The 14,215-nt window shown below is 48.5% G+C and overlaps 1 protein-coding gene across 3 annotated transcripts in view; it reads left to right on the top strand.

Annotated features, from left to right (window-relative positions):
- ARMH4 (armadillo like helical domain containing 4) overlaps positions 1–13,869 on the top strand; it is a 71,224-nt gene extending 57,355 nt beyond the window's left edge. The window contains exons 6-9 of one of the 3 annotated variants that reach the window (XM_063333354.1): positions 4,335–4,366; positions 5,369–5,473; positions 8,787–8,921; positions 9,125–13,869. In XM_063333354.1, coding sequence (XP_063189424.1) covers positions 4,335–4,366; positions 5,369–5,473; positions 8,787–8,921; positions 9,125–9,190 — 338 coding nt within the window. In that variant the 3' untranslated portion in view covers positions 9,191–13,869. Of the gene's footprint in view, positions 1–4,334; positions 4,367–5,368; positions 5,474–8,786; positions 8,922–9,121 lie in introns of all 3 variants that reach the window. The other 2 variants (XM_063333353.1, XM_063333355.1) reach the window with 2 other exon arrangements.
- Positions 13,870–14,215: the final 346 nt, after the last annotated feature.

Genomic DNA, 14,215 nt, shown 5'->3' with positions numbered 1-14,215 from the left:
GGTGAGTTGTCTGTAGTGAGACTTTGCAGGGACATAAGCTGAGGGTGCTGCGAGATCCCTGAGCCGAGCACCAAGAGGTCAGACTCTTCCCTAGGAGGACAGTGTCAGAATGCGGTTTAGACTTGCAGTGAATATGATCTGTCATGCTACCTTAATTTAATTTTCTTTGGTCAGAAGCGACAAATACTGGATTTTTCCCTGATGTAAGTCATGCAAACGCTCTTTGTTGTCGGAGGATCTTTCCAGCTGAACTCGGAGGCAGCTTCCAAACCTCTTGTGCTTTGATTCTCTGTTATAAATTGTATCTGGTCACCCCCTTTGTAAAGAGAAGCTCTGCAAAAAACAAATGAGTTGGGAGGGTGAGCTGGCTGAATCTGTTCTTGTTTGGGATGCAAAGGTGTGGGACACAGTGGAAAGGAGAGGGATGGAAACACAAGAGGTGTCTCTCATGAGGGTTTGTTTGGATTTATTGCATTGAAGAGTTCAGTGGTGAAAGCAGATGTTGGGCCATCCAGTGCCATGTACCACACACCCTCAAATGTCACCTATTGCCCCTCTCCTGAGCCTTCAGCCTGCATCTGGCAAAACCCGAACTTTCAGAAAGTTTTTGCTCATGGGGCTTTTTCGCTGTCCCTTCGGACCAGGTTCCTCCAAGGAGGGGCCAGGCAGGCCCACAGGCTGCTGCTTACCTCTGCAAATTAGCCAGGCTTCTTTAGTTGGCTTCTTAATAGCTGGCTGCACGTTTTCAAGGGGAAAGCTGGGTAAAAATGACTAAAAATAGCACAGTGTATCTGTAACTGTCTGAATTCACCCTGGGCTGCTCTGACGCCAATGCCAGACAACCGTGCTCCTCCTCCGTGCTCCTGACCTGCTTAATCTTAAGCTGTATGTTATTTAAAATTAATTTGCAGAGAAGCAGACATTATATAAATCACTGAGGAAATGTCAGATTATGTGTGTAATTTTTGAAGTGCTCCACACTCATCTAACTCAGCTCCCCATGAAACCGAGGGATCAAAATTAAGTGGAGGCAGAGTGCTTGGACTAGTCACCATCCTTAAAATGCCATGGAAGACGAGCCAGCATTGCAGACACTTGTTAGTAATTTCACACCCAGAGACTGTTGTCGCTTGTTCAGGACATTCAGTGATCAGGAAAGGAAAAAAAAAAAGGAGATGATGAAAAATGCATGGACTTGAGTATTTGTTGCTATTTATTTGCTCGGCCTCATTGGCAAGTCACCTAGTGTTTTTGGAGAGGGTTGCATTTTTATGAGAAGGTGCCATCCGCAATGTTCCTCTTCCAAGACCAAGTTCAGAATATTAATTATGGATAATGATGCATAATTAGAGTCTGAATTAATTGATGGTAGCCATTTAGCATAGATATAAATTCTAACTTGAAAAAGTGCTTTATCTCCTACCCACACCACGCAGTGTCCGCATATGGGTGAATAATTAGAGCAGTAAGTGCTCGGTTTTAATGACACAGTGGCTTGCCATTTCCTCAAAGGTGTTAAAACAGTTTTGTGCATTAGTGACATTAAAAGTGTTTGTAATTCGTGGTAATCCGGAGCTCCTTGACTTGTCATGGCCTCAGCCTGACCGGTGGCAGAGCCGGGAGGTCCGGGACCATGGCTGTGGCTGCTCCATGCTCTCCACTCCTGCCCAGGAGAGCTGGATCTGCTGCTGCCGCACACCGGTGTGGTCCTGCCAGGACGTTGAAAGGCCAGCCAGGTTTTTGACCTCCTGCTGCCTTAGCTTCCCAAATTTGCGACCATTATTTTCCTCTAGCACAGGTCAGGGGCTGTCACTCAGCCAGCTTGTGGCTGCATTAGAGCATCTCTTGGAGAGGCGTCCAGTCTGGAGGAGAAATCACCTTGTGTTGTTTCTTTTGTGGCTTAGGCTGATTCACAGAGGCGTCTGACGTGCTCTACGTGGTTGGAAATAAGACCGGTTTTAGTAATATGCAACTGTACAAATAGCAAATAAAGATTTGTACTGTAGTGTCTGTGGGTCCCAACGGACGTGCTGCTGTGGTTTTGTAGAGCAGAGGGGAAGCAAAGCCAGAATTTGTGTCCATTGAAAATAGGTAGTAGAATAGTATGAGACCAGCCCCGGCCTCTGACGTGTCAGAAATACTCTGGAGTTAATTACTGCTTTAGACACACCGTTGTTCAGCTGCAAGAAAGTGGATTGACTGTTGACAAGATCACAGATCCCATATAATTATCGTGAAAGATTGTAAAAATAGGCTTTGTGCTGAGCTTGAGTTGGTGCCAACTGAGCACCACAGCAGCTTTAAGTGGCTGTGCGCGCGCATGGTGTGTACACGTGTGGCTGTCTCGATGTGTATGGAGGACGTCAGTCCTGAGCCTCAAAACGTGCACTGTGATTCTGAAGCTGTGGCTGTCACTGTGTGACTGTGAGTCACCATCACTACTCCTCCTGGGAACCTGGAATAAAACACAATAGCATCATTAAACATGAGAGTCATGAGAAGGCTCTTTGGTAAGAATTTTGGCATGAATTCCTTTGGTTTGCAATATTTGTGTTTTTAAAACAATTTTTCCCGGTGTTTGGTCTCTCCCATGCCTGTCACCAAGGCAGCAGTGTAGGGGCTCTCCTTGAAAGTCTAGGTGATGTTTACAGCCAGTGCTTGTTTTAGCGTTACATCTAGAAACCCAGCTGAGAAACCTAGCCCAGGGGAACCAGGGGTTTCCTTCCTCTCTGATATTCCACTGGGAGTGATGTTCAAGGCATGCAGCCTCCGACTGGCAGAGTTTGATGGTGATGGCACCTTCATAACTTGAGTTTACTACAGCTTAGACCACGCAGGTTAGGACTAATGGTGGGAAGAGTTGATAAAAGTAGACTTTTTGTCCTCTTCTGGTGCTGTGGGTGTCTGTCTCCTGGATAACTCATTTTTTTTCTTACCTGTCAGAGATAAGTGAGTTTGCATGTATGCGCCTGTGCCTGTTTCACACTTTTTCACCTCTACATAATTTGGGATCCTTCTGTTTGGAAAGCAATATGTTACTAATAGTTAAAAAGGGAGTATTCAAATCACTTTGAGCTTGTTAAAATCATGTGGTTTAATACAGTGATGCTGATCTCTGGGCTGAGTCTTACCACTTCCTAGCTGCTGCGCTTCTCTGTATTGTATGTGAGACTTAAAAAGGCCATTTACTGATGGCCCTATTGCTGCACCCCACTCACAGGAAGGCTCTCAGTAGGATGGTTACCCTGAGCAGGGTACATGCGTGTGCCAACAGGCAGGCTCTAATACTGCTAAAGCAAGCTTCGAAGGCAGCTTCTATGAGAAAGCAGGCTTGGAAATAGGGTCTCTCTCCATAAACAGTGTGTTACATCTGGGATCTAATGTATCCTGGGAAAAATATTCTTCAGATGGACATTGGCGTATCCAAGAGTCCCCTTGTGCCTCCTGGAGAAACAGAGGTCCTTGACCAGGGCTTAAAACACAGTTGCCATACGCTGAAAAGAACCACCATTGAACTGTTTGCTTGCCTCTTACCTATGAGCAGGAATTGGTTAAAATATTAGTGGGTATCTAAAAGTCTGGGACTTTTGTCTTCGGTGCAGTGCAGTCGAATCCAGTTGCCTGTGGAATTAATGGGTCGTGCACCCGCTGCTAAGCCTTTGCAGTTCTTCGAGATTAGCTGAATATTTCATCCCAAAGTACATGCCATTAAAGACTTGTAATTCTTGGGTATCATATTTCATGTGACTTATATTAACTGTTAGGAAGTGAAAGTCTCTGGGATGGCAGTATAAATTTCTTGGTTTAGTAATTTAGCATCTCCAGTGCTGTCCCAGTCCTCACGTGTTTTCTGGTGACTTCCCAGAGCAGGCAGTGGCTGCTTCCATAAAAGCAGGGGAATAAAAGACAAGGCAAAACACTTTTTTAAGCATCGTTACAGGCTATGCCAAACAGAGGGAGGAATATCTATGTGGAGGAGGCCAGTGGAAGGGGATAGCCACGCTGCTAGGTTTTCTCCTTGTCTGGCATCCCACTGTGTGTATGAGAACTGCTGGTTAAAAACCTGAAATAATTGTTTTTCATCTTCCCCTTTTAGTCACTCTGAAGACGTGAATGGCACAGGCAAATCTTGCCTGACAACTCGCTTGAAGAGTTTCTCTTGTTGATTTGCTGCATTTGCTTTTTTTCATGAATGAGAAGAGAGGAAATCTAACAAAAAGTGTTATCAGCTTGTCAAGTTAATTAGTGTCTATTTTAATACTATCATTATAATTTGTTACTAATTAATATAACATAAGTAACATGATTACAGCTTTTTTTGTCTTATTTTTCAGTGAGAAGCTGGATGGAGAAGCTGAAAGATAAGGTAGGAGGCTCAGTGTTTCAATTACTTTAAAAGCAAAACCATTTTTACTTGTAGGAACAAACTCTTGTCACTGGAGTTCATTATCTCTACAAAGACAATTGAGAAGGGGCTTAAAATTTTCTCTGGGAGGCAATGAACCAGATGCTGCTGTTGTATAGAGTGGTGTAAATCCACAGTAGATCCCCGATGAGTGCTAACTAAGAGCAGAAGGAGGGACAGGGGTATTTTATAGACTTCTCTGCACAAGAAAATCACTTTCGCTTCAGACTACCTGAGCTACTTTTTTATATTGCCCTCTAACTTACCGCCACCCCTTTTCTCTAAGTCCTAAGCTTGGTTCTATATCCAAGTCAAGAGGATCTGGTGATCCTCTCTGGTGAGAGGCTGCGTGCCACGCCACCGCCTCTGGATGAGACCTTTTCTGCTTCCACATGCAAGAAGAACTGCAAATTCCTGGAAGGAAAAAGAGGAAAAGATAACAGATCCTGATCTTTTCTCTCTGGTGTTGCAGGGTGATGGTACATGGAACCAGGCATTGTGCCAACCACAGGCAGTGACGGCTTTTTAGGCTCTGCTGCCTAGGGCAAATAATAACATTTTGAAATGGTTGTGAAGCCTTCCAAATGTTGTGTTAATGCCAGAAAAACCATGAATCTAGAAATGATGTGACACTAGTGTTTCAAGACAAGAACATTTTGTGACTCAACGGGGCTTGGAAATTCTTGAACAGGATCAGAGTCAATAGGCAAAAAAAACCACCAGAAGGAATAATGACTTGATGGGAAGCTCTAGTCCCTGAAAATACATCTCTAAGCTTAAGCAGATAGTTACCCAATGAGCTCAGCCTTCCCACGCGATCCCAACAAATTTCAGCAGCACCTTACCATCAAGTCTGAACAGAGAGATGGGGTCTGGGTGTCTGTTTTCCAGGACTGGGGAGTGGAAGGGTTTAGGGTGGATTTATGCCCAGCCCTTGTTGAGTTGCTTTTCTGCCTACAATAGGAAGGAGGCATGTCTAGTACAAGCCATGCTCATAGCAGAGCACCTTGGCCTGGGATTCAGCCTGAGCGAATGCTGAAAGGACAGAGAATGGTTTTCCCGACGAAGGTAAAAAGCAGACACCAAGACTGGTTGAGTGCCTGGAGTGAATGGAGCATGCACGGGTCACCTGCTCATGCCAGACCTTCCCCAGCCAGCACAACACCAGTGTAGGGGCATCAGGCGTCTTCTCACTGAAGCCGTAGCTTTTACTTCTTTCCTCTTGGCACCTTGTTGGCTGCCTCTGTCCTTCCCCATTGCAGAATGGGGGTGCATGTTCCAGTCTCCAACAGAGTTGCTCTGTAGAGTCTGAATCTCAGATGTTGGACTGCATGGCACAAGCACTGGTATAACTGGGGGTCTGCTAGTGTCCACTTAAAAGAGAGACTCAGCCCTGAGCCATCTCCCTCCTTTGGGGAACGGCAGATGTATGGAAGCAGATCTTTCACCTTGCTCACACTTTCCCTTAGAAAAGCCCAACAAAAACCACTCCCCCACCCCCAACCGAATGCTGGTGAAGCAAATCACTCCCAAATAAACCTGCTCACCCCTTTTCCTCCTCTTCCTTGTTGAGTTTATCAGCACCAGTCACAATATGTGCCCCTTCCATTTGCTGTTGGCAGAGCCCCGTCCTCTCTATTTTACAATCCCTCCATCCAAAAGACTATCCTGGCACATGATGGCCCCATCCCCGAGAGATGCATCCTCCTGTGTCCATCAGGGCTGCCCTGCTGGGAGAGGGAAGGGTGTGGGGAGCATGGGGCCAGGAGCACAGGTCAGTGACAAATTTATGTCCGGTCTCCTGCAAACACTGTGCAAATGTTGCATTTGGCATGCTGAATAGTGGACACGAGGTTCCTCTGAAGTCCTCTGTTGCTATTGTCCCAAAGTCCAGCGGAGCCAGGAAGGTCATGGTGATGGATTGGTTATATTAAAAGCATCCCTAGGACTTGTAGCACCTTCCCCATGGGCAAGGGCTAAAAACATGGCTTCGGAGCTGCCTGTGAAATGGGGTTTCCTATCAGGCAAGTGCAGAAGCCCTCATGAGTTGGGCTGCATGACACAGAAGGGCTGGGAGAGCAGGACCTGGATCCTCTTCCCATTGCAGGCTTTTGGGGTAGAAATTGTTGGTCCAGCTGTTGGGGGAAGCCTGTAAAAGGGGATGGGCTGGCCAGGCGTGATAAAGGCTCACGGGTGGGCTAGGGAGTTCACCATATGAAAACTAGTGAGTTCTGATATGGACACCCAGCCGGGCAGCAGCTAAAAAGCCATTTCCAGTCTCCCCTCACCGCCCACACCAGCAGAAAGTTCCAGAAATAGAAAAACCCATGCTGCACTAATTAGGTCACCCAATTAAGGCACCTTAATTGCCTCGCAGAGATACAGTCTTTTATCTGTGTTCTCACTGACCTCCTTTTTCAGGAACTGGGGTGCAGGCATGCAGCCCCCCTCCACGCGCGTGTGCTGAGCAGGGCTGGGTGTTCTGGGAGGGTGTTCAGGGGACCTGCAGGACACAGCTGGAGACCCCTCAGGCCTTGGGATCCAGGCACAAAGGCGTTGCTATTTAAAGCGCACTGAGCAGGATCTGGAGGGGTTTGGGAGGGCAAAACAGCCCTTGTGAGCATTGAATTATTTTCATTCTCCAGGTAAGCATACGAAGGCAGGGCAGCGCACACTAAATAGCTTCTTTTTTCCCCCCCTACTCAGTGGATTGTGGAAGAAAAGCAATTCCGCTGTAAGAATGTGTTGTTGAGTTGTGTTGCAGTTTGGGAATGCAGATGAAGATGAGTGGTTGTAAGCAATGGACTGGGGCTTGCTAAGAGCTGTCTGATGGTCCTCTGAGTTGTGCATGTGTCCCTTGGCAGGCGTAAAAACTATTTTGGGGGCGTGTAGACGGCGAAGGGTAAAGCTGTGGTGCCACAGCAGAGGACTCTGTTGCTGCAGTGTGAAGGAAGGCAGCGCTGACGAGGGAGGGAGCCAGGCTCTACCTGCCTCCCTTACTCCATTGAGCCCCCCAGCCTGGATTAGGTGAGGATGCTGAAGTAATTTGGCACTTTAAAACATGGGTTAATTTTCATTCAAAACAGTGAAATATAAAATGACAAGCACTTGGGAATATTTTCCATAGGATTTTAAATGTTTAAATGTGTAATTTTAAATTAGTCGTGCTATCCATATTTTTTTTTTTTTTGATGAGCAATGCAAATGTACGGATCATAGCAATTGAGTTAGAGCTGATTTACTTCTGCTGTGCTTCCCTTAAGGCCAGCTGAAGGTACACGTGCCCTTCCTCTATGTCATTGTCCTGCTCATGCAAGCGACCCCTTCCCATGCAAAGCCAAAGCATTTGGTGCAAAGCACATCCCCATGCTGAGATACGTCACTAGTGTCCTGGGGCATGTGCTTTCCCACGCCAACGTGTCTCTGGGAAGCATGGGAGCTGTGTAATACTCTTTACTGGAGGTGTATTTAGCAGTTCGTCCATGGCAAGACACCCTCCAGCTGGTCAGGAGGATGGTGGGTCCCTTTCCCACCCACCTCTCATGATGGTGGCGAGAGCCCCTGCTTTGCAGAGCAGCCGTTCTCCGAAAACAGCTCCTCGCCCGTTCCTCTGCTCCCCGGCTGGTGATGGCCGTCTCACCTGGTGGCTCGTGGGCACTTGGCTGTCCTGCCTGTGCCACGCTTTCCTCTGCCTGCCCCTGCCGCCCCGAGGGCTGCGGGACGGTGTGGAGAGCTGCGGGCAGCAGGGTGTCGAGACACTTGTCACCACAGGGCTCAGTGCCGCGCTGCTAGTCCGGATTTGTGCCAAAAAGCAGATGAAAACGGCAGCCCTTGGCTCTCCGGATTGAGCTCTGTTGCACATGGCCAGACATACATACCTGTGCCTTGATTTATGCTGGTGGTACCTGAGGAGCTCAGAGCAGCGCTCAGCCTACACTACACAGCGTGTCGTGAAGCTGTTTGGGTCATGACAGGTCTTTGTTGTGGCTCGAGATTGCCTGTCCCTGGCGGTCGAGGTTCTCCTTTACATGTTGTTCTTTCGATGCTCCACCCCGGCACTTGCAGCTCTGCACCAGAATTGTTCCCTCTCTTAAAGGCGGGCAAACTCTGCAGTGTCTCGGCTATCACAAGGCAGAACCTGTGAGCAAAAGCTGATGGTGAGCGAGCCGTGGTGGTTACCAGCTTGGTCCTGGAGTGGGGCTGGTTGGGGGCTTGCTTAGCAATCCTGGAAGCAGGGCTTATCCTATGGGTGATAGGGACTCAAATACAACAAACTCTGACAAAAGCAGCACAGGGATCTCTCCCAGTCCTAGACTGGTGGAAGATGACTCTGAAAGGACGGTCTTGTGAGTGCTGTTCTGCTTCTCTCTTTTCCCCGTAGGCAGGATACATGTCGGGGATGCTGGTCCCTGTAGGAGTCGGGATAGCTGGAGCCCTGTTTATCCTAGGAGCGCTCTACAGCATTAAGATTATGAATCGCCGAAGGAGAAATGGCTCAAAGAGACATAAAAGAAAGGTATGGAAACTGCAAAGGAAGACCCCAATCCCACCCACTCTCCTGTTAGCCATTGTGGCTGTAAAGCGAGCGCAGCCTGGTTATTGGTATGGTTTGTCTGGGCCAGAGTGTTCGGGACCTCTCAGTTAGAGTTTGGGGGAATCCGAAAGGTCTTAATTTCCTTCTTTCATTGCTCTTCAATGTTTCTTTTCTTCCCCTAGCAGAGGGAATTTAACAGCATGCAAGACCGAGTCATGCTCTTAGCTGACAGCTCTGAAGATGAATTTTGAGTCGAACTGCAGTGCCCTTGCGATAGCCCGTGACTTTTAAAAAGGAGGGAGGGGGAGAAAAAGAACAAGCGACTTTCTGCTGCATCACTGCTCTCCGCCGCCCCGAGCCACCGAGCAGTGGTCGGTACCACCCCGGCGAAACGGCATGCTACGCTCTACGTGTCCCGCGCAGTGATGTTTGTTTTGATACAGTAGTGAGATTTCACATTTGCACCCGGCACCTCATTCAGATCCACAGCGCGTCTTGTTACAGCTGGAGCTGATCCATATGGATGATTATTTTCCTATTACCCTGGTGTGCTGTTTTGGTCCTGGCTGGCAGTAATCTAATCATAACAATAGCTCTCACCTAGCCTGGGAATGGAAATCTTTACTGTGAATGAATTCTGTCCAATTTGTTAATTTTAAATGTTACATTACCTGAGCTAGAGTTCATTAGTGCTAAGATTAGCTGCTCTGCTTAATTAATGAGTTATACACTTGAACTGTATCCCTTGCCACCTGAGAAGTGCCCAAGTACAGTGTTGTTGATAGGGTTTGAAGCACATTTCTGCACTCGAGTTCCCGACTCTCACCCCTTCTTTCTTCCTTCAGCTCTGCTCCACGCTTCTTGGAGATACACAGGAATGGCCTCAACACTTGATTCACCACAAAAATCATAGTCCATTTTCAACCAACGCTGTCTGTTACAGCACAATAAATACCAGCGCTCACCTACTGACGGATAGTCTTGCATGGATCTCTTAGCTTTTGTTCAGTGTGCAAGTAAGAGAAGAGCCAGGCTAGAGGTTTCTTCAGCTTCTGCCTCCTGTTTGAAGGACACTAGTTATTGGTCCATCTCTTTCATAAGGCTGCGTTCACATAGAGGTGAAAGCAGAGCGTCCGTCTCCTTTACCCGCTGGAAATTACGTTTTCAGCCCCTAAAAGCGGTGTGAATGGCAGCACCTTTGGGGGATCTGGATGGGTCTTGTCTCCAGACCACCGAATGCAGAGAGGCACCAAAGGTTGTGGGGCGGGTGGCTGTTGGTGTTGTGGGAATTGTTGCTAATAGTCAGCAAGCAGTGGCAGCCACAGCTGGAGAGATGTCTGCTGTGGGGAGGTGAAGTGGTCCCGCTGGGAGCCCTTGGCCATGGGGTGAAATGAGAAGCTGTAGGACAGATGGCTGCAGAGCGTTGTGGAGGTGAAGCCCAAGGCGGGCACAGGGTGAGGGCAGCTGCCCGGGCTGCTAGCACGAGGTTGCAAAGGGAGACAGCCAGTGTCTGAGATGTTATTGGAACTGAGCAGGGGAAACAAATGTTGCTTTGCACAGAAATGCTGTCAAAATAGCTAGAAAAAGGGCTGCGTTACTTTAGCTCTGCTTCTGGTTGTGAAATTACATCAGTCTGACATTTATGCAAAACAGCCACTTTTCTGAGGTGGGAATCACTGTTCTTTCAGGAATCATCCTTCATACAAGGAGCAGTGACTGTTGCCAGAGGAGACTTGACTAGACAAATAAGGCCAGACTGCGCGTCTGCTGAGATTAAATCCCAGAGAGCCTTCAGAGATGGTGGAAAGGAGGAGAGTTTGAGGAGAGGCACATGCAGGATTTCATTCCTTGTAAAGGTGAAAAGCTGGGTCAGATTGAGAAGGGTAGATGTAGATGATGGTAAGCAAATGTCTCGTGGGCACGTGAATGTGTTTGCAAGGTAGAGAGGACGTTTGGAAGACCCTCCTGAAGTTCACTTATCTCTTGAGAGGGTCAGGGCCTCATCTGGACATTAGGTCATCAGATGTGATGTTCCGCTCTGAACAAGCAGTGCTCTTCAGAGCCCAGGTACTTTCCTGTAGGCCTTACCCACACATCTACTGAGTCACCTGGAGAAGGACAGGCGGGACAACCTGTATTCAAAATGCTGCTACTAATGCTAGTCTTCCAGTTGAAGAGCTGTGCGTGGTCCCTCACGCACTCGTCCCGCCGAGTGCGTGGGAAGCAGGATGGCAGAGACATGGTAAAACATCAACATGTTGGGGAGTCTTCATACCCTCATCCCTCTAGGACAGGCTTTCCCAGCCAGGGCTCCACAGTGCTCGCATCTCTCCCTATTCATTCCTGAAACTTTGACCAGGAGAATTTTGCATTGCTAAAAGCAGCCCCACGTCTTTAACAGGCACTGACTGGTGGCCCAGTGTTAAGCCCAGGTGCTCCTGCCCCAAATTAAAGCCTCTTTTGTCTGTAACAAGTGATCAGTCCAACCTAAGAAGAAGTTTTCCTTCCAGACTGGTCTCTCCCTATTTGCTTCTCATTCCTAAGTCGCTTGAAGGAGGTTGGGTCATGTTAATGGTCCAGTTGAGTGTTGCTGGCTTGCAGTTTTGGGAATCAGGAAATATTGTCCCTTGGGCTCTGTGATGGTTTGTTCCTGGCGAGGCTTGATGAGGGTTGCAAGGTGGAATGACTTCTCTGTTCTAGTTTGCTTCAGATGATCTCCAGAAAGGATTGTCTTTTACGTACAGCACCAGGCAGGCTGGGAACAAGACTACATAGGCAGCTGCAAGATGTTCTTGAAATGCTTTACCCTGGTCCAGCTGGGGAGGCATGGAGAATGAGCAGTGACAAAGGGCAGTGATTTGCCTCTCTGCAAGAGGGAGCCTGTCGTGGAGCAGGCAGGACGGTATCTGGGCTGGCTGAGTCCTTTGCATGCAACTGTAACCTGAAAGAGCGACCTAAAATAACACTGGAAAGGAGGAGCTGCCAGTGATGCTGCAGAACAGAGCAGATGTCCCAGCAAGACCCCAAGCAGCTGGAGATCAGCAGGGTTTTGTGCGATAACAGCCTGTGAAGGACATTCCCCTCTTGCTTTCCTGTTAATTGTACGGTGCCTGCGCAGTGTGTGTTAACGGCACAAGTTGCGTTAAGTAATGGATAAAACACAGAGCTCCTGGGCCAGTCGGGAGGAGGAGGGATGGCTGCGCGAGGCTGCTGGTCTGAGTGCAAGTACCGCAACACCGTCAGTGCAGGAAGAGCTTTATGGATGGATTTTTGATTTGATGGATTGGGAAGGCTGGTGGGGAGGTGCCGTGGCCTTTCATTGTGCTAATAAATCCACAGTTTGGGAAACTCTCAATTTCTACAGTGGCAGTCAGTTTCACTGCCTCTCTTCTTCCTCCCCAATGTAATGAACTTAAGAAATTAAAGGCAACGCTGCTGGTCAGAAAGATGGAGGTGGTGTTTTAGTGCACCGGCTCGGTGCCCTGGTGTCCTCAAGAGCCTGACTTCGCTCAGCGAGGATGTGGTGTGGGTGGCTGGGAAGCTGGAAATCAGCAGTGCCGCAAGCGGGGCTGACAAATAGTTGCAAATATCGGAGTGCTTATATGGCAAGTATGGTGGGACAAACTGGGCAAGCAGACGAGTTGTAGCCCGAAGGGAGGTCCAGCTGAATGCGCAGTTCAGTGTTGGCTCTGTGGTCTGTGCTGGTGCCAGCCTTGTGGGATAGAAGAGCTGCCCAAAGATTTTTGTGGTCCAGCTTCACTCCCAGGCCTGTCTCTGGCTCTGAACACCACCAGCCAAGGTGCCTCGGTTGGGAGCTGCTGGTTGGCAGAAGACAACCGTTGGCCATCTTTCTGAGACACTCAGCAGTGCAGAGAGATCCCAACTGATGTCCATTTGAAGTGGAGGTGTTTGTTGAATAGTTGGGTTTGGTCAGGCACCTGCCCCAGAGCCTGGAGGCTCCCCGTGTCTTCAGCTTAGTTCTTCTTAGTGTGGAGGCAAGAGGGACAGTCAAAACCAGTCCTGGGGCCCAGTGAAGCTTGCAGGAGCTTTTGGAGCACAGACGGGGTTTTCTGCAGTGCCCCTGACATCAGTGCAATTTCTGCAGGTCCTTAAAGCACAAGCATCATTCAGCTCCTTCCCTTCTCTTCCAAGGCCAGTAGACTTTGGATTGGTCTCTTAAAAATATTCTCTGTACAACTCCTGGAGTTTGATGCATTTGCTTGAAATTATCAGAGCGCAGGCAGGGAGGGGAGGAGGGTTTCAGGTGGGAGCTGAAGCCTGCAGTCTCTTAACGCTCTCCTGATTTAATCTGTACCTCTGCATTGCCAAACAAGCAGATTCTTTTGAAAGAGACAAGACAAAAAGAACAGCCAAGAAGGGCCCTCCTCATCCTCTGTGCTGGGTGAACTGCAAGCCCCTGAACGTAGAGGTGGGTCATGACATGGCTAACGCAGCCTTTGCCCCATGCAAAGCCACGGCTGCGATGGTGGTGACTTTGCTGCAGCAATAATAATCTCTTGACTCAGCACAAGATGAGTCGCTCGCTTCTGTTTTCCTGTGGATGCCCAGCTTGGGATTTCCCAACAGCACAAGCCAGAATTTATTGTAGGCGTCACACAACTGCCTCGGCATCTACAGCCCCATTTCCAACGGGAGGAACCAGCCTGCCTGATGTGCAGCTCTTGCCCTGATGAAATGCACCTACACTCTACAGCTGCTGATTTTTAAAGGTGTCTCTAATGCCAGATGTTCACCTGAGGTGAGGTTTCTCTGGACTGCACTGCTTCCATAGAGTGATATTAGCAGTCCTTGTGCTTTCTTGTGGTTTTCTATTTCGGACAAGAACAACTCCTCATACTGTAACTATGGAATGTAGCACTTTTTGTTAAATTAAAACATTGGGAAATAAAAAGCTGTCCATCATATCTGACTTTAAGTGCCTCGTCTCTCTGATCTGTGGTTCATGGCATTCACTGTCTCTCAGGTAATGCTGGGAGGTGACTGCCTGGAAGACTCAAGTGTTATGTTTCTTTCTCCATGCTGCATGGAGAAGCCTGTCCTCATAAGGGAGGTGCTACATCCCCCTGATAATTTTTTTGGCCCTCCTCTGGACCTGCTCCAACAGGTCCATGTCCTTTTTATGTTGGTGGCCTCAGAGCTGGAGGCAGCACTGCAGGGGGGTTTCCCCAGAGGGTGGTCTCCCCCTGTCCACGCTGCTGGGGATGAAGCCCAGGATGCGGGGGGCTTTCTGGGCTGGGATTGCACATTGCCGGCTT

Source organism: Chroicocephalus ridibundus, chromosome 4 (genome assembly GCF_963924245.1).
Source record: "Chroicocephalus ridibundus chromosome 4, bChrRid1.1, whole genome shotgun sequence".
Lineage (NCBI taxonomy): Eukaryota > Metazoa > Chordata > Aves > Charadriiformes > Laridae > Chroicocephalus > Chroicocephalus ridibundus.
The sequence above is the reverse complement of the archived record's forward strand: the minus strand, read 5'-3'. Positions and strand labels throughout refer to the sequence as shown.